General features: G+C 42.1%; 1 protein-coding gene and 1 long non-coding RNA gene across 4 annotated transcripts in view; one reads left to right on the top strand and one right to left on the bottom strand.

Annotated features, from left to right (window-relative positions):
- LOC116437558 overlaps positions 1 to 20,649 on the top strand; it is a 60,514-nt gene that overhangs the window by 32,339 nt on the left and 7,526 nt on the right. For 2 of the 3 annotated variants that reach the window (XR_004237360.1, XR_004237359.1), the window contains exon 2: positions 3,490 to 19,680. This is a non-coding gene — a long non-coding RNA (uncharacterized LOC116437558). The remainder of the gene's footprint in view (positions 1 to 3,489; positions 19,681 to 20,649) is intronic. The other variant, XR_004237361.1, reaches the window with a different exon arrangement.
- The window catches only part of SVEP1 (sushi, von Willebrand factor type A, EGF and pentraxin domain containing 1), a 119,618-nt gene continuing 104,952 nt past the window's right edge, over positions 5,984 to 20,649 (bottom strand). Inside the window, exons 46-50 of the mRNA XM_032095312.1 lie at positions 19,482 to 19,652; positions 14,393 to 14,488; positions 11,584 to 11,679; positions 8,905 to 8,998; positions 5,984 to 7,727 (exon numbers count right to left, since the gene is read on the bottom strand). Coding sequence (XP_031951203.1) covers positions 7,697 to 7,727; positions 8,905 to 8,998; positions 11,584 to 11,679; positions 14,393 to 14,488; positions 19,482 to 19,652 — 488 coding nt within the window. The 3' untranslated portion in view covers positions 5,984 to 7,696. The remainder of the gene's footprint in view (positions 7,728 to 8,904; positions 8,999 to 11,583; positions 11,680 to 14,392; positions 14,489 to 19,481; positions 19,653 to 20,649) is intronic.

Below are 20,649 nucleotides of genomic sequence, written 5' to 3'. Positions count from 1 at the left end.
GTTGCCAAGCATTGAAAGTGGCTGCCCAGAAGTCACCATCCTTGGAGGTATTTAAAAGATATGTGAATGTGGCACTTGGTTTAATGGTCTTGGTAGTGTGAAGTTAACAGTTGGACTCAATGTTCTTAAAGCTATTTTCCAGCCTTAACAATTTTATGATTTTGTGGTCCACTTTTGCTGCACAGCTTTTACCTCTATTGCCCTAAGGCCCAATTACAGATCTTCTGGGAAATGTAAGTGGATGGACAAGGCTCCTTCTTCTAATTCTTGGTCCTTAAGTGCTTGATGGTTTCGGAGTGCTGGTGTCCGTGTACCAAGTCATTCATCCCCAGCCATACTGCATTCTATACTACTTCTGCATCTTTTCCTAAATAACCTGAAATTCTCAGAAAAACCTCAGTAGCTTCTTGAAAGCAGAAATATAAGAAACCTTCTGGATTGAGCTCTCTGACTGTACATTGTGCTTATTATGCTGTATCATGCCTTGTTCTATACTAACTCAACTCTAGTCTAGTGTCTCCTTACAGGGAGCCCAGCCCACAGGTAACTCAGAAAACTTATATGCTTTTTGGTACAGTGGGATATCTGCTCCACTTATATTCAATCCTTTGTTTTATATAACCCCATAGCCACCATCAGTGACCCCTCTCTGAAGTGTCCTCAAATGTGGTATTTATACACAGTAGCCACTCTTATCTGGTTTACGTATTCTTACCAGGGATGAAATCAGAAGAACCCCATGCTTCTGGAACATTTAGGCTGCAAAATCACACTCTGAGCAGGTGCTGTGCAGTGTGATCCTTGGTGGCATGAACAGGGTCCCCCCGCTCCTGGCTGGCTGTGTTTATCTCCCTTATTTATCTGGCATTTCAGAGCGTTGTGACTCCAGACTTGGTGACATTCCTCCTCCTCCCATGTGGACACCAGCTGCCAGCTTCATATAACAGCACACACAGGAATGGCAGCAACATTATCTCACTGGTGCTGGCCAGAGAGAAATCATACCTTTGTAGGACCAAAAGTAAGACAAAACAAAATTTACACAAGCTCTGCTGCTGCATCTCCACAGTGCTGTGGGTTGGTCTTGGTTTTGCTCTCCTCTCATCTGCCTAGGACTCTGCCATCATTGTTTGTTTCCAAGCATGAAACCCAAAGCAAGTGAGGGTGGGAACAGCCAGCTCACCAGCCTGCCTTAACACTTCCCTCCCTCCCCAGGGACACATTCATTTTGTTTTTTTTTTTTTTTCTGTTCCCCTCAGGAAGCACTGACTTGTCATTTCTAACTTTAATTTCACATAATTTTCCTTTAATATGATTATCCTTCCTTCACATAATTTATTCTCACAGGTGCTTATAGCACTTCCCTGCAATAAACAAGATTAACTAATGAGCTCTTTATCCCTTACCCTACATTGTTAACCAAGCTATTTAATAAAATCAAACCCGACATCTGGCCTAGCAATACCTGACTGGGCAGCCACCTCTTTTATCAACTTTCTGCATTCAGCTGATGGCAAATATTCAGTGCCAGGCACTTAGCAGCCATCTAACCAGTGTCTGCAGGGCAGACACAGTTTTTCATATTTATTATAATCTTGTGATGACTAAGGCTGTAGCCCAGAAGAATGCTTAAACATGTTTTAAACTGCATGGTGCAATTAAGTACCCTTAATGGTTGTATGACATGACCATATACTTGAGTGGTTTCTAAACTGCAGCTTTCTTGAGGTTTCCGTTCTTGTCATACACAGCCTCCCATTTTGCCACCCCTTCTTTTCCAGCATGGAAAAACCTCCCCTCACCTTTGGGAATTCCCCAAATGCCCCAGGCTAGGTGAGATGGGTCCAGAGTTGTGTCCAGGTTCTCCCTGGGCAGAGCTGTAAGACTGTCCCTGTTCAGCACCACCAGTAACCACTGCAGGCATTTCTGCCCTCATCCTACTTCCCAGGGAAGGACTATGATCCTTCCTGGGCTCCCATGACTGGTTCCTGGTGTTACTTCCTGGTCCTACCCTCTTCCAGGGTGAACAGGCAGTGGCGGAGCCAGGACAAGGTCCAACTCCAAGGTTTTGTTTTTTGCAGAGGGTATAGTGAACCTACCTTTTCCTTGAGGAATTGTCTCCCTCCCCAGCTAAGCCAGGGATAGGCATGCAGCCTGGCTTTGATGCTATGTGTGGCTTGGAGGCTGCCAGTTGATATTGCACCCTCCAGAAGCAGCCAAGAGCAGTAATTCCCTTGATAATTCCCTTGGCACTGAAAAATATTTGGGACCGGCCTACTGTACACATGAAGTAGGTGGGATCTCTGCATATCACAGGACTCCTGTGTCCTATGCACCAGGTCAGGACCCTGGTCATGACCTCGCCTATGAAACTGCAGTCTCATGGACAGAGCTGCACAAGGACAGATGCAGAAATCAGTTGTGAGCCACAACAGTGGAGCAGATGTCAGGGAAAAGGGCAACCCTAGGCTGCTGCAGTGCAGCAGGAAAAGGCAACAGCATCTTCTCCCCAGCTATTGTAAGCTGATCTGGATGTGCCTCTGCTCTGTGCCTTTGGTGTCTGCCTGGAAAATGCAGACACACACCCAGCAGCTGCAAGCATAACCAAGTATCTGTAAAATGAAAAGCATGGCCAAGGAGTGCAAGAGGAAGGGATGGCAAGGCAAAGCAAGGCAAGGCCAGGCAGCAGCAGCTGACACTGTGCCTCCCTCCCAGCCAGTGAGGCTGCTGGCTTCATATCCAATGAATCCTGGCCACTTCTAAGTTAGCTACAAAAAATCATGCCACTCCCAAATGAGGAAGAAGGACTACAGCCAAACTATTGAAAACAGAGTGAAATAAATGGACTATACTGAGGAAGCAGCTAGGAGGGGATAGGAAGGGAAGGCATGACTAATAGGCAGCCAGGAAAGCCCTGGATTTGTTTGTGGGGTATAGATGAGCTGGGAGTGGTGACTGCTGTGATTGTTCTTTGCCACCTGGTTGCATAACAACAGACTGATTTCCTGAGGCTGCTGGCATACAGCATGGCAAAATTTGTCATCGAGGAGAGAAGAGCACTGAGCAGAGATCCAGGGTCAGTCCTCACCATGCTCCTGGCCTCCTATGTGGTGCAGGCCAGCAGTATCACAGTGACAACCTGTCCCTGCCCAGCAGCCTCCTTTTCTGGCCTTTGCCATGCATGCAGGCTCTGGGTCCAAACAGAACTGGTGCCACTCTGCAATCAATGACATTGTCATAGCCTCAAAGTTTCTGGAGACAGAGAGAGAACTTGAGTTTTCAGAACAATCTGTTCAGCAGATGTTGGTTGCAAATGAAAATTTGAAGGAATAAGATTTACATTCAGCAAAGACACTAGACTGAAAAGATCAAGGTTAGTGCTGGTCCACTGAACTAGCAATGAGGTGTGAAGATGACATCTACAGAAGAGCTACCATTAGTAAATGTGATAATCATGCTTAAATCTCATCTGTCGTTTTAAATCTGCAGGACCTTGGGGGAGAAGGAAGGGCTCATCTGACCTGTAAAATGGGAAGACTTGAAGTGACTTTCTTGTGGTGGCACAGTCTGCCACTGTCTGGGAGAAACTCAAGTGTCTTGTTCACTAGGCCATGCATGATACAGCACAAAGTGGTCATGCTGGTCCATCTACAGGAGGCACATCTGGCAGGATGGACAAGCCTGCTCTGAAGAACCATGCCTATAAGCTTGTGAAGAGCATCAGCTTTTGCAGTGCTCCAAGCTCAGCAGGGACAGGTGGCAAGCCCACAGACCTTGATATTGGCAGACACTAGCAACACATCAGGCTAGAAAACAAGGGTAATGGAAATGCAGCCTTGCTGCTGGGAGAGGAGCTTGTCTTACATGGGATGGATATATGAAGAAGTGCTCTGCATTATGCGCGCGAGTGGAAATAACCTTAGAGAAACAGATCAATAATGATACTGCATATTCCACCTGGGCTGCATCTGGGTACTGCAACTCCTGTATCTCACTGCTGGAAATGTGTGGTCAGGGTATGTTATCCCAGAGAAGAATCTGCAGTGCAGTAAAAGCAGCAGGGATCCTTTCTGCAGTGAGGATCCAAACTGCTCTAAGACAACTCAGAGATGCACAAACTGTTCCTGTGCTGAGATGCAAAAGAGATCTCTGGTCAGACTGTTAAGGTGACTCCTCATGATAACAACTGCTGGCACACACTAACCCTGTCCAGTGCCCTGCCGCTGTGAGATCAGTCACACACAAACATTTCCCAGTGTACTTCCAAGCAGAGAGACATAGGTGTCAGTAGACTCCTTTCAGAGTTTTAGCTTGTTCAGTGTTCACAACAAAGAGAACAGGGCCAAGGAAAGAGCCTGTTCTTACCACACTTCCCTTTAAATAAAGCAGTTCTCTGTGTTTCTAGAGCATGCACAAGATCTGAGTCCATGTGCACAGGCAGCCCAGCTGTTCCCACTCATGTATTACCAGTATTTAACGTACTGAAAATCTGAGATGCAGATTTCTATCTTTTCTATAAGATACACATCAAATTTCAGGGCTTCATTAACAACACTATCAGTAACCTCACACCACATTTTGAGTAGCTGGCTTAGGAGAAGGCTTTCAAACATTGACCACTTTTTGCACTTCCAAGTCTCCATTACTGCTTGTGTATCCAAACCTTGACAGGCTTACAATATTACCTCGAAAAGCTTCACATCCTAAATTTTTGACTGTTATATCATATGTGCTCCTTGTTTGGACAAGTGATATTTGAGTTACAAAGTTTTCTTTCTGCTACAGTCATTCTTTACCTCATCTATCCAGGAATACGGGCATTTCCGTAGCTTTAAAAATTCCAGTACTGGTGCAGAATAAAATAAGTTGTATCTCCATCAGCAGTGAGTGAAACAGGTTTTAATCTTTATGCCACTGGTAAATTTGGCTCTTAAAGGTTTAAAACTATGCCCTAGAAACAGAAAGGATTTGAAAAATGAGGTGCTAACTGCATTTTTATCTGCAGATCAAACCTGAACTAATCCAACACAACCTTTTAAGATTGCTGGCAATTATTTTGTCTTTCTGCTTGAGTGGAGGTCTATTTCTGTAGTCTGTGCCAGCAGATCCTAAAGGTAGGTTAATACCATTGTTGTGAGGCATTATGAAAAGAGTGCAATGTTGCCTCTATATAGGTACTAAACAGGGTGCAGCTTTATTTACAGTGTAAAGTGCATCACATGGAAGTCGTTTAAAACACACAACAAGCAGTGACATAAATGACAATACAGTACTGGGTAGGGAGGGAAAAATATTCCAGCAAGTATCAAAACATCATCAATAGCACTAATATAACAGCCTCTAGTTTCAGCTATTCTGTCCTAACACCACATAATACAAAACGTGTTGACTGGGTTGCTCCCAGGACTTCACGTACTAGTCACTAGTGTGAAGCTGAGGTGCTAAAAGCTATTCTGCAGCCCTAAACTCTCCAGCAATGTCCTGCTAGATCTAAGCACTCTCCTCACCACTGCTGTTCTGCTCTGGAGATGACCAGGACAGAATCAGGGGACACACCAGAGAAGCACATTGGAAAAGGGACACCAATGTGAGAATGACATATAAATTAAGATCTGCTTTTCTCACCTATGCACTCTTTCCCTTGAGAAGTCTTGTGCTACTCACTGCAGCTTCCCTTCATTTGCTGGTAAGGCAGCAAGGAAGTCAAGCAGCAAAGTGCCTACTAATGGTGGTGACTGTGTGTTGAAATGTGGACATTACTTACTGGACACTAACTTCAGTCAAAGCTGCAAACATCAATGGCTGTGGAGCTGGGAGAAGATTTTTGCTACGTGCTAGCAGAGTCCATTAGAAAAAGAAGGTTGTGGGAGCTAAAACCACAACTCTTCAGCTGGTTGCAGCTCCCACTGGGAAAGAATCTACATTCACATTAATCTGATCCCCTAATGACTCCTATTTTTTACTATCTGTTTTTTTTTTTTTTAATTGGCTGAAAGCTCCTAATAGCTGAAAACTTTGCTTGTTTCTTTCTTCCCTGTTTCTGGTCTTGGGCTAACAGCCATCAGTTATGTGTCAGTATTTACTAGAGCCCTGTTACTGTAACTGTGAGCTCATTTTGGTGTCAGGGTTCATGCATAAAAGGAAGGTACATCCATGAAGGTGAGTGGGGTGGGGCAGTTGTGCACACTCTTAATCTGGAGGGTAGCTAAGCAGGAATAGGAAGCTACAGAAGGTAAAATTTATTTCTCCTTTTTCTTTCCCAATGATGACTGCAAATTACACTTTTCTGTTACTATTGGGAAAAATGGAGCTTCTGATCGATGAGTCTCCGGTTCTGACTCCAAGATCTTTTTTCATAGATCAGACTTTTTGTTTACTGATGACAATTGCCACATATGTGACTTCAAAAAATGCATGTGATTTCTGCCTTGTAATTCCACCACCCTACTTAATCACAAATCTTAGCATTTGAGTTCATCAGAGTATGACTTAATGGTGGCACTCAGGTGTGTGCTTTCCTCAGATGCAATGGGATTACCAGTGTGAGAAAGAGACATCTGATAGCACGTGTGCTCTCGGTATTTCTCGGTCAGCTGAGCATTTCTACCTGTGTGTGTTCTCAAGACAGGCTTTTTCCAGTTTTTTGAGGGTTCTGCATAACAAAAATGCAGATAGCAAACTTTCACCTGTAAACGTAACCGTTGCCTTCACTCTCTGACTCAGGGGCAGTCAAATACTGGGACCTAAACCCCAGATATCAAAAACATTCACCTAGCAGGTAGCTGCTAGATATGTACTTCATTTACATAGGAAAGGGATGGTGGTTACAGGCAGGTGGTGTGTTCCATGGCAAAAGGAAAGTGCAGGTTTCAGAGATCTGCCTGCTTCCTACTGCTGGCTCCTGGATTATCCAGTTTAGAGCTACACCTGCACTGCCTGTAGGTCAGAAAGCTTCCAAGGCTCCTGTTGGCTAGACTTAGTCCATTCTTCTCTCAATGAGATGATGTTCCCTCATCTCTTCTACAATTTTGACTATTTAACCAAGAAATCTCAGGTAAAATTCATGCAGGTGCCTCCCATTAAGTCACTCTCCAACGAAGTTAATGTCACATAAACTACACTACAGAATCTTCTCCTTATGCTCACCAGAAACGGTGGTTACAACACCGACTTTATCACATGCAGTTATAATTTTTATCAGCTGAAATTCAGAGTCAGGCCCAATGCAGAGTTTAGTGGCTCTGTCAGCCTTGTGTAACACTCTTTACTGTTGAGTTGCTGGACAGTAGTATGCTTTGGCAGCTGGTAAGCAGAATTGCCATATTCTGTTTAATCATAGTTGGCAGTATAGTACAGTTTAATTAGTTTACTTAATGTAAGAAATGGGAGGGACTTCACTTTAAACAACCTCTTCCTCAGTGGACTGTAGGAATCTTTACATTTGTATGTGTATGTGTGTATGACATCTGTGTAGCAGCATATATTTGATAACACTTTTGTAAATGAAAAATACAGAGTATTTCTTTAAAAATTGAAAGGTATTGTAAAAATGTATCACAAAATAAAATACAAAACAAGGGAGCTGGGGAGGGGTGGGGGAAGGGAAACAATGGATTTGATTTACAACGCATTAGATTCCAAGCCCTGGTGCCTAGGCTGAAGAAAGATATCTGAATGTAGAATTGCTGCTCTGATGTTAAAAGGGATAGAATCCAACCTTCCGTTTCCTGCATTGAAAAACCCAAACAAAATAAAATCAGGGGTGTGCTGAACATACCAAACGATTAACAGTGAGGTACAAGAGGATGGTGTCTGAAATTATACCAGGGATTAGAGTGCCACAGCTCAAAGAGGGGAAGACAGTAGGCATGGGGAATAGAGATATCTGACATTTAATTTTAGTCATGGCTCATCACAGAGTAGTTTGGAGCTAGTCTCGTTCTGCATGCTGGTAAAAGCTTTGGGATCTTTCAGCTTCCCCTTATAAATCACACCTTGTTAACCTGCAGCAGTGATTCTCTGCTATCGTGGCATTTGCCTGTATTATTTTAGAATTGTCAGAAAGGTATCATACCCCATAAAGGGCCACAGGTAATGGAGGCCAAAGCTTAACAAAATATGAAACAGATGTCAGAGCTTGTTTCAGTCTTCACCCACCCACTTGTGTTTGGGAAACTTCCTCTTAAAACAGCTCTGGAAGGGACAAGCTGCTAGACTCAATCCTGCAGGGCTAATGTCACAGGCTTTGTCTGTCTCCTGCAGAAAAATATTAATATTCATGTGGTTCTTATTTAGCTCTCCAGGATAATGACCAATGTGTTCAGCAGGAGCCTGTGTGAGTCGCGGTATAAACATTTTTGCTATCATGTGTTTTATGGCCCTAGAGCTGCCAGGAGATTTGAACTGGGACTTGCCTCAGAGGCAGTGTGTCGTACTCTTTAAACGATTACATCACTCAACGCTGGGTGTAAGATGACCTATTATTTATAACAACTCTTGCATGAGCCTAGTCTTGAACATGGACCCAGCTGAGGTATATACAGTTAATAATGAGCTCTAGTAAACAGTAGGCCACTAAAATTTCCTGAAGAATATTCTGTATTCCATGTCAAAACTCCACTTCCATTTACATCATGAAAAACCAGTCTAAACATTGCAGGTTTGCCTGTCTCCTTACATGTAAATATACAATTTTCTGAGCTTTCTAGAAGTTTGGCAATAATTTTGCACAGTACTCTCTAAGATCTATCCATATTGCCCATAAATCTTGAGGCATCTTAAGGTTACTGTTTTACAGAACCTAGAGATGCTCGAAATGTTAAAATTATTTGCTCATTGTTCAGATTTAGAGTTCAGTAGGGTATGATTCAGCCTAGCTCTGGGACAGTGCTCAGCAACACTTACCTAGAGCAGTCATGTCCAGTCCAGGAAGAGGGACAGTAGCACCGATTTGGTCGTATGCACTTCCCACCATTTAAGCAAGGCGACTGGCAAACAGCTGCATACAAACACACACACAAATTTGCATTAATGAGCACAACCACAGCAAGCTGATTAAGGAGCAGGGCACTGAAAATCCATCCTGCCTTAGGAATGGAAAGGGCAGCCTGAGAAGCACACGTCTGCTAAGTGTGATTTGACTCTATTACTTTTGCTGCATTGTATGAGCTGCATGAAGCAGCCAGTGTGTAATTTTACATTGCCTTAAAAATTCTGTTGTTTCTGATTCCAGTTAAGACAACAAAGGAAAGTGGAAGCAGGAGGAGGAATTAGAGGAGTCATAACATAAACTGGAGAATAGGAATAAAATGTAGACTTTTTTAAAACAAGGAATGTGACAGCTTAACACTAGCCAAGACAAGCAGACATCAAACATGGTAAAAAAGTATAGAAAGAAACAGCAGAGGAAGTTGAAGGTCAGAAAGCCATGTGCAGATCAACACTAAGCAAGGAGTAAGATTTCACACAATGGCACCTATATGGAGACAAAGAAAGGAAGCAGAGAGTGACAGTAAGGTTCTGAAAGACACTGGATAGCCCTAAGAGGTGAGACTAGGTGCAAGAGGGTGTTAGAGAAAAACCCCTTGTCTACCTTCCAGGTCATGCTGAGCCTAGTTGAACATGCTTTCTTGTGACAGTCAAACCCAAGGATATCAAGTAATCAAACAGGAGTCAAAGTTTCAAGTCTTCCAATCAGTTTTGAGATTGAAAGGTAAAGAACCATACAATTTACAGAACCAATTTAGATACGCACTTAATGAGGTACTTCAAACACAGACATGTTTATTGCAGGAAAATTGAAAGATGTGAATACTTTGAAGTAGATAATGCCAGACATAGAGAACAGACCTAAAGATACTAGTGAGGACAAAGGCTGGGTAATATTTTTGCAAGGAATATGCATCAGGAAACACTGATTAACACGGAATTACAGGAAATGTAAATGAGGAGTCACAGGAATGCAAAAAAACGACTCCAATTCCTCTGGGCCAAACAAGAACAAACAATGGCAGGAGGCTGTAGTGATAGGCCATCCATATACAATTAAGTGCACCATGTAGGTAATGTTGAAAATTACTTCTGATTTTGGAATGAAGCATATGATTGCAACATCTTTAGCTGTCACTGAAGTACTTCTCTGTCACAGCATAATGTCAATATCAGTAGCTGAAACAAGAAGTGATTAGAAAAACTTCATAAGCAGTGTCTATGACGCAGATGCAATTTTCACTAGAATTTTCCCTTTAGCTACTGAAAAGTAAGTCAAGCCTGTACAGATTTGAATTTCTGGCCCAAAAGTGAAGAAGCCATCTATCCTCCTCAAGCATCTATTACAGCTGCAAAGCTTGTGAAATACGAGCGGAAATGATGCATTATGTGTTAGGCAAGAGTCCCTTCAAAAGACAATAGTTCAGAGTTAAAATGCTCCCTGTGGTATTTCAGTTTTCTGCAGAAGTGTTGGGTTTGCAGTGTATCACACAGCTTATCCCCTAAAATCACTATTCTTATCAGTTAAACAAATACTATGAACATTCATTAACAGAGGCATGGATTCCTTCCCAGCTCACACCATCAGCTACTTCCAAGTCTTGCAGGAAGGCAAAACTGGGCTTTCATGTTAAATCCCTGTTAAAAATAAGTTAAGGTGCACCCGGACATAAAATACAGTGAAGAAACTGTAAAAGATATTTTTCAAAATAGCTAATATTTGTAACTGTTTAAGATCTAATAATGATTGAAAGACATTTCAGTAACAACTCAGTTGCTGAGTTTTACTGTCTTTTCACAGGGAAAAGTCTTTCCAAAACTGGCATTTGTTCAGTTTTGATATTCTAAGCCTCAGGTTCAAATATTTTCCATAACTGCAGTCAACCTCATCTCACACAAACTGACTGGTCAGGACACAGACCTGGACATCAGGAATCACTACCGTCCTCCTACCCCTCTCTATTTTTGTGTGCTCCATGCCCTTCACCTTTGGTTAGATGCAAGTAAGAGATCTAGTAAAAAGAAGTGCACATTGGATTTGTTCAGAGAACTTAGATGATACCTAATGTAAGGCAGCCATGTATGACATACCCATTAAACTCAACCACCCTTAAATCCTTGCTTTGCTCTGCTGTCTTTCCTGATTCAGTACCCAGGCAATTAGTGGGAATCCACCAAACCAGACAGCTATGTGGTGAAAAACCTCTACAATACCTGCAGCTTGTTTGTCAATTTAATGATGACCTGAATTTCCAGAAGATGAAAATGAAAATCATGCCCTTGGAATTGAGAAGAATTGTTTTATTCTTCTCCCTGGAAACCCTTTCTCCTTTGCATTGCTTTTTGCAGAGAGTACTTTGGGAATACTGTCTGTCCTTTACCAGAGCAAGATTTTCTGGGAATTTTAAAGACTCATCAGGGAGGGACTAATCTGAAAGCAGTTTACAGCTGGGGACAGCAACTCCTCCAGGAATATTATTGTAGGCCTAGCTTTTCCTGCAAGAAGCTTAGGAGTTCCATGAGTCCCTAGAGAACTGTGCTAGGTATTGCTAGTAGTCATAAAAAGTGAGAAAAAATGCAGGTGAGAACTTTTACCCATATGGCAGCGTGATCCAGTCCATCCGAGGGGGCAGTCACACTGGTAAGGGGCCACACAGCGACCTCCATTGAGACACGGCAGAATGCATATTGCTAAGGAGAAGAGCAGAGAACCAGAGAAAAGCATTACCTCCCATGAAAGCAAAGAATAGAGTGTGCAAAAGATGAACTTATGTTTAAATAGAAACTCCACTACCCCTTGAAGTGATTGCATGGAGTATCAGCAGAGTTGAGCAGGATCTACCGACAAGGCATGAGAAGCAAATACTGCTGGCATGGCACCCAGATATGACAAGGAGTAGTGGCAAAGAAATGGATAGGCTGGAGCAATTCCTAGAGTCCCTCAGATGCTTGGAGGCCCTGTGTTCATGGGAAATGAGCCAGGGCTGTTTCCTTTTATCCCAGGTATAATATCCACAGACACTGGCCACTTCTGTGGTGGTGCTAACAAAATCAGTTCATACTTTAATTACAAAAATTGGATTGTTCATGAATTCTTTGGACTCACAGATGTAGCATCCAAAACAAGTTAATCTATGCCCCGCCCATAGAAAAGCACTTTGTCTAGGCCAGTAAAAACATGCTGAGACAGGTGAGACCGTAAGTCCCCTGGGGAAAGGCAGCTTGGATACAAGGCATTTTGGGTGAAACAAGACTTGGGTTGGAACCTTTGGGGAAGAAACAAAGCACATACCAAGCAGCTGATGACCTCTGGACAGAGCAACAATCAGGCTACACTGCTCCTCTGAGCAGATCTGCAAAACTCCCATATGTTCATGATTTAAGTACCTTCACAAAACTCTTATCTCCACTATGTTAAGTGAAAAAAGTACTTGAGGGTACATGCTCTAATAAGAGCAAGGGTTGAGCTGGGTCTCAAATTTGGACCCCCAAGGGGCACTTCCATTAGAGTTTTATATTGGGAGGGTGAATGAGGTCTGAAGAAGACTGAGGTAGAGGTTCTTCCTCTTCTGCTGCTCAGCAGAGGTCAAGCTGAGCAGGTGCCGTCAGCTTGGATAAGAAAATAATTATGAGTTTCCATGGACCTCACATGGACTAACCCTTATCACTGAGAAATACTTTTCTATATCATTAAACTTGCAGTAGTCTGCCTGTTTTTTAGAATGGACAGGACTCTCTTAGGAAGATGGATCTTACCTTTTCTGTGAAATGTTCTGTGAACTACAAGGTGACTAAATTCTGTCAGCGGCCTTATTGTGGCCTGATCCTGACAGACGTGTGCTCAGTGCTAGCACTCAGAAATTCCTTGGGCTTCCAGAACAGGCCCTTAACTTCAAAGACTAAGCCCGTCTTTTCTGTTCACTGGCGCACTTTGCTTGACAAGCAATGCAAACTTGGGGTTGCACTGACCAGTTGTGCAAATTCTTTTCCTGAGCTGGGATGACAGATTGAAAGAGCTGGGATCATAAATGAAATGGCTGGTTCCGGAGAATGCTTCAAGTGTCATTACTGATGAAACTAATAAACTCAGCTGTGGGATGCCAAACACAATTTTGTCAGACACAGTTTCTGTGTCTGGTACTACTTCACAGTTTCTGCTGAAACTGTGAGACTTACATGGCTGAGTTGCATGTATGGCTGTGGTGATACTGACAGTCATAGGGACAGAAAAAAGGGCCTGTGTGAATGTACCACATGACTGGAGTTTCCATAAATGCAAAAAGACAAAACTTGCTGAACCTCTTGTTCTCATTCTGTATCTACCACTAATTTGTGCCATGTGCAACTGACACTGTCACAGAGAAGACCTGAAAGCTGCAGAGATAGATTCAGAGGACCATTTTAACATATGATACATCTTAAATGCTTGAACCGTATTCTTCTCCAAGAACTAGATGAGAATGGGCACAATTTTTGTAGGTTTCCATGTATACTCAGAGTCAGGGGCAGTGACTCAGATTCAGGGACAGTGACACCACCCCTGCTGTAGATGTTCTTGGAAATGCTAAAGCCTTACATCAGGGCCATACTGAATACTAAATACAGTAAGGGTACTTTCCTTTTCTATCCACATAGACCCATGCCTTACCATGTGTACAGTAATAAGGCTCCTCATGCAGCAGCTATGCCAGCCTGAAAGGGTTAAATCTCCCAAATTCCTTGTGCTAAGACCACCATGAAGAAAAAGTGAAACATGGTTCAAACTGGCATTCCCAAATGTTACCCAAGGAATTTCTGACACAGTCAACAGTCAGATTTGGTTCTTTTCAGTGAGAACAGGTCCAGTTCTCTAACCATTCTGAGATCTATGGCAGGAAAAGCCAGTCTAGAATTTGTGAGGTAGAAATACACAGGTCAGTAGGGATAGCATGGAAAAGGTAACACATTGCAGTATTTGAACAATGAATTGTTGAGGTTCATAACCACAGGCTGATAAATATGTAAGCCAAGAGACTAATGCAGCCACCAGCAGAACAGTCATGTCTCCTCTGTTCTAATCCCTGTTTGTTCCCCAAAACTACCAGGTATTGCTGTTAGAAACAGACTCTGGAGAACTGAAACAAGGTATTCTTCAACCACAGTGAAAGAGCACCCAGAAACAAAATCACATCAATTTAAATATTGCTTGTTTTACTTTGAAGATGTCAGGGAATGGTTATTTTTCTAGAAACAAGCCATAAGTATATACCTCTCTGATCTTTTTCATTTGTCAAGCAGAATGTATTAATGATTTTTATGGTTTTGGCTCTTATGCTTTTTTATTTTCCCACCTGGTTCACTGTGGTAAATTCACTTGTCTTACCTACAACACCCTAGAGATTAGTGTTAGGGATGATGTACGTACGCTCCTCGCAGAGACGGCCCATCCAGCCATCGGGACATGAGCAGGCGTTGGGTCGCTCGCAGATGCCACCGTTCTGGCACGGGAACCGGCAGACAGCTGGAAACAGCACGATTTCATTACTAATTCAGGACAGTGAATTAGAAGCCTAGCAACTCAGAATCTTGCACAGGTCTTTGCAGTTGTAAAGCTTAAAGCAGAACAAACAAATGCAGTGAAGTTCAGAAACATTGCTTGATTCCGATTTCAAAGGCTACATCATCTTCTGGCTCTGTGTGTTTGATTAGGTACTGTAAGCAAGAGTGTGGGAACCATTAAGACAATCAAAAAATTATCCATGGAAAGAATGAAAATGTAGACCTATTTATAGTGGAATAAATTATTTGGAAAATGTTCCAATGCTGACACTATGCTTTATCTGTTTTTCCCACTAACTTTTGTAAAACAAAATGAAATACAATACCCATACAATACACCATAAAAACCTATTACCTTCCTCACCCCTTCCTCAGGCCTTCTGAATTGGCTCTGGAATGGAATCAAGCTTTCTTCTACCCTTGGTATGAAACACCAACATAATGCCATCTGGCTTAATATACGGTATGTCTAAAGTAAGATTAACACTGCGTGGTAGAACAGGCAATTTTTACTGCACTATCATCCAGCACAAGGAGAAGTGGCCAAAAAGGGTGCAGCACTGGCACAGAAAGTGTTCATCTATGGAACTCAAAGTGTGACTGTAAACCTCACTTAGCGTTCATGCTGACTGGTGCCCCTTGGCTTGCGTTCCTATTAATAAGCACCTGATCATAAAAGTGCGGAATTTGGAGTGGACTCCATCATGCTGGGCCAGTATGTTCCTTGGACTGGATAGACTTTGGACTTCACTGTCATTTCTATAACACTGCACTGTATCTTGTCTCACACATCCAGGAAAACCAGGACTACTTTAGAAAATCACGTGAAAGCTATGCACAAACATATTATGCTTAAAGATCATTGGGGAAGTACAATCTTTTCCCGTTATAAAGGGAAAATGAAAAACTGTGCCTTCGAGACAATACTACAGAACAAATAAGTAATCAGACTGACAGTAATCTCAGGAAACTCAATCTGAACTGCTAATTGCATCCTATCTTTAACTAGTCATTAGGTGACCAAAATATGCATTTAAGCTTTGAGTGTTTCAGATCTTGTACAATATTAGCGTTAAATACAAACAGTGGATTGGCACACTGAAATACTGTTCAAACCTGAAGCCCACATTGGAAAGAATGCAAATCTTTCCCTCAGAGAGACAAACTTGAGTCACTCCTGGAGCTAAGCCATGCCAAGATGCAAGCTACAGCTTGGAGTCTGTTGAAATGAGGCCAAAGCTCTGCCATTTTATTTTTCAATCTCAAGAGCCTTCCCATCAAGTGTCAGCTGATAATGAGAATGGGAAGAGACCTCTGAAAGGTTAACATAATTTGCAATATTTTAACTGTGATTTTGAAAATTTTTGTTGTAAAAATATCTATTACTACACAGACAGCTTGTCTCTGGGTGTTGACTAAAGCAGAACAGTGTGCCAAACAGATTTCTTTTGAGCAATGAAAACACCATTTAAAGCTACCATTTAAACGATATTCCACAAATGTATAATGGCATGTGAGATAAAAGATTCGTGTATAAATGATATCCCATGTTAAATTCAAAGTCCATGAAATAAGTTCTCTGAAATGTATTTTCTCTCACTGTCAATGTAGAAGATGCAGGTTTTCCATGAGTTACAAATAGCTTTGGATGGCAACTCCATGACACTCAGTAATCAGATGTCAGGCAGATAGGCTTTTCCTGGATTTCTGCCCAGGTCCTGGTTATGAAACTGGACGAGACTGTATCATCCCTAGGTATGCACTTGTTATACACTAATTTAGGCAAGCAGAGACTATTTGTCTGTAGCTGTGGGGATTATTCTTATCAATGGACAAGAACTAGAAAAATGCTTGGGACTGGAAATTAAGCTGGGATCTCATTATTTTTTGGACTTTTTGCTATTGTAAAAGCAAGCAGGGCAAATGCAGTCCTGATCTGCTGGGGAGAGAAAAGGAACCATCAACTGTGACTTTAGTTACTGGTAGTAAATCTCACATCCACAGCATCAATCTTTTCAGATCCCCTTGCAAATTTATCTTCACAGGACACAAAAGCATTACACTCCTGCAAGACAAACATGGGTCAGAAGGGGAAAAATAAATTCTGTTATCTGTTCTGAGCTTTGGAAAAAGCTTCTCTGTCATTGCAAGTGAACAATTTCCTCAGGCCCCAGCTTCCCTCTCATAATGTTCTTGTTTGCTGAAGGAGTACGAACTTTCTGGTTGACAGCTCCACACTGACCACTCACAGTCAGTAAGATGTGGGAAGAGGGCAAACAGACAAGACAGATTTTAGAGCACTTCAGGAAGAATTAACTGGAGTCAGGTAAGCTGTGTGCATCTGTGCAGCCTGACGAGTCCTGCAGATATTTACAATCAGCAGATCCAGGCTAATACTTCTCACCCCTGAAACTCAGATCAGAATCTGGCTGGCAACCTCTAACCAGTAGTGATTCAGGCAAGTGCAGCTGTGGTGAGAGCTCTTCCAAAGAAGCTAAAGAAGTCTGCTTTTTAATTATAACATTTATGTTAACTAACCTGTTCAACCAGGACAAAATGTTTCAAGCAGGCTTAGGACACATTAATAATCAACTCACACAGCCATAAACAAGAAATGCAGCATGAGTCATTACAAAGAGTGCTTTCATGTTGTTTCTGATGTAGACCACAAAGGCTTGGGTCCTGTAGGGCTTTTGTTAGGAAAATCACTCACATGAATTATAAAGCAGTTTTGAAAGATCACTTTGACGTGTCATGAAAATGCAGGAAAGTCCTCTCAGAAACATCGTTAGTTCTTTTTAGTTCCCCTTTTAGGTGAAAAGAGGAGGGAAATGGTTATTCCTCTCCCCTAATACACAGGTTATCCTGCTTTGTTTTCCACCCTCATCATCTGTTCACCTCTTCACTTCATTTTTTAAAAATAATTTTCCCTAATACTTATTCCTCTGAACAGTCCCAGTAGACTCTGCAGTGTTGCAAACAGAACATGTTTGACAGTGCTTTGCAGATGAGCCCTTCCTGGTTGCTGGTAACAATAGGCATGAACCTTTCCTAGCAGAGTTACATCTCTTGGGATAAAATATGTGAGTTTGCTGTAAAATATTGTATAATTGTAAATATAAAATAAGAATAAAAAGTAAAGCTGGTGATATTAAAGGGACAGTTGAACAATCTGAAGTGTTAAAATTGGAATAGATAATATCCAAATAATTTTCCTAATGAATTCTAGCTTAGGTAAAGTAGCTATTATGCAGAGATCCCTTGAATTCTGTAGCAATCACAGTTTAGAAATACAAACTTTTCAGAAACAGCCTCGTGCTTTGGTAATGTGAATTTCCAACAGAACTTTTGGATACACCATGACAACTGAAGTAACTCAGATGCTTTTCCTTCAGATCTTCTCTACTTGGCTGCTTGATGGGTAATTCTTCATGGCAGTGGCAAGCCATGGTCACAAAACAAAGACAAACCTGTTTTTCAGGAGAAGCTGCTCTATTCCTGAAATATTCAGGAGTTGCAAGCCCATTTCTTTCATTCTGGTTCTCGTCAAAATGCTCTACTGATCCATGTTTTAGGCAAGACATTATAACTATCAGATACAGGAATTTAACTAAGTGCCTGCTTTCATAGAGTAGGGCAACTCAACTTGTTTAGGTGTCAGCATTCATAATATTTTGCTGTCAGAATTAATATAAAAAAACTGATGAGGGGTCCATGATTAGCCAGGCTTAGTGCAGTATGGAATCCTCTATCTCCAAAGGGCTTCTGACCTAAACAGAAAGTCTCTGAGGAAGGAAGAGCTGTTGCTTCTATTTTGACATGGGGAGCTGAGACTTGCAGGAGGAGAGGCAGACCTGACAATTCTGATAATGGCTCCAGTGTTCCCAGGTGAGTGTCCTTGAACTTTTCTTCTTCTGTGTGAACAGGAATGGGTCTGCTTGTGACTGGCCATGTTACAGAATGGGTCTGCTTGTGACTGGCCACTGCTGTGTTGTAAGGTTTTTTTGCTTTCTAAACAGAATACCTAAAGCTCAACTTGTCATATGGTGGCTGTTCCACAGTCTGAAATAAGACCTCAGGTTACAGCTAACTCACTGTTCCACAGCCACCCAGCAGCAGAGGCCAAGCTTCTGATATGGAAATGGCAGATGGCAAGATCTTTTCCACCAAAGCCCTATGACCCTGGAACTCTTTTGCTATGTCTCATCTGTGGCTTTACCTTAGTATTTGAATATGGTTATATATGTTTTTTATTGTTGAGTTTGTCATCTCTTCTGTTTTGTGTTTGTTACCCCATTTTCTGTTCAAAACTTTTCATTTATTTGAATGTTCTTGTATGGAAGAGTTAATTCTTTGCTTGAAACAAGTGAATGTTTTAGCTCAACAGACTGAAAATTACAAATACCTGCTGGTATGCCAAGTGTAGAAAGGCTGGACTTTGGTATATTGTTAAACCTATGAATTTTCTAGAGTGCTTAGTGTGTATTATTTAGTCAGCTGTATCAATCTATCTTTTATTGCAAACTGATTTTCAGGAGCTGCCACACTTTAAACATAAGCACCCATTTGTTCTATTTTGGTTTCTGCAGTGTTCGATTTTTGACTGTGAAAAACTGACTGGCAGTGCTTCTCTGAAACAGCTCAGCTTGTCAGAAAGATGACTGGTTCTGCCATTTTCTCACAAAAGATGTCAGGAGAAAGGATCCTAGGTGTGGGATACAACACTGTAGCAAAAGAAAGTGTAAGACTAGCAAGGACTAAAGAGAAAAATTACAGAAGCCTTCTCTTTAACTTAGAAATAAAGCAAGAACCTGGACTTTAAATGCTGTGAATGAAACTACAACTGCACTGAAACTAGCAAAAATTTCACTTTCATTTTTATTGCACCTAGGATGACACCTCTGTGCTTATGGCAAGTTAAGATATCCTTCTGTTAATAAAAAAGATATCCTTACCTTTGCAGGTAGGCGGTGTTGTCCATGTTCCATTTTCCAAGCAAATGCTCCGCATGGGCCCCTCCAGCATGTACCCACTGTAGCATGAATAGGTGATCATGTCTCCATACTGATAGAAGCTACCATGAATCAGAGCATTCTCTACATGAGCTGGGGGACCGCAAGATATCTCTAAACAGAAGAAACCATCCAGATGTTGGTGAGCTGCAGTGCCTATATGATGCAGGTTCTAACCCTGGACACAATGCTGTCCAGGGGAGGTGCCAGAGACACACCTCTGGTGGTAAATCAGTAATGGAGCCCAGGGATCTGGTCAAACTTAAGAAATGGGCTCATGAGAACCTTATGATCTTCAACAAACCCAAGTGCAAAGTGCTGCACTTGGGTCAGGGCAATCTCAAACATGAGAACAGATTGGGAGAAGAAGTCACTGAGAACAGCCCTGAGAAGGGCTTGGCGGTTCTTTTTGGTGAGAGGCTGGACATGAGCCAACAGTGTGCTTTTGCAACCCCAAAAGCCAATTGTATCCTGGGTTGCATTAAAAGGAGTGTGACCAGCAGGGTGAGGTCATTCTATTCTGCTCTTGTGAGACCCCATCTGGAGTGCTGCAGTCCTCAGTTCAAGAAGGACATAGATCTGTTAGAGTGAGTCCACAGAAGGGTCCACAAAGACGATCAGAGGGAAGGTGCAACTTTCCTATCAAGACAGGCTGACAAAGCTGGGATTATTCAGCAAGGATAACAGAAGGCTTCAGGGAGACCTCATTGCAATTTTCCAATTTCTTAAGGGAGCATTTATATGAGAAGATAGAGGCAGAACAAGAGGCAATGATTTTAAACTGAAAGAAGGCAGGTTTAATTTAGATATTAGAAAGAAATTATTTACCTAGACAGTGATGAGGTGCTGGAAGAGGTTGCCCAGGGAAGCTGTGGATGCCCCATACCTGGAAGTGTTCAATGCCAGGTTGGATGGGGCCCTGAGCAACCTGATTTAGTGAATGGCATCCCTGCCCATGGCAGAGGGGTTGGAACTAAATAGTCTTTAAGATCCTTTCCCATCCAAGCCATTCTGTGATGCCATGAATCTAAACAATATGCTTGGAAGAAGCCAAAAGGCTTTCAGACATGCTTGCAAAAGGACACTACGCCTTCTGTCAGTATTAAAAAAT

This window comes from Corvus moneduloides, chromosome Z (assembly GCF_009650955.1).
Source record: "Corvus moneduloides isolate bCorMon1 chromosome Z, bCorMon1.pri, whole genome shotgun sequence".
Lineage (NCBI taxonomy): Eukaryota > Metazoa > Chordata > Aves > Passeriformes > Corvidae > Corvus > Corvus moneduloides.
This window is presented reverse-complemented; position numbering and strand designations above follow the sequence as displayed.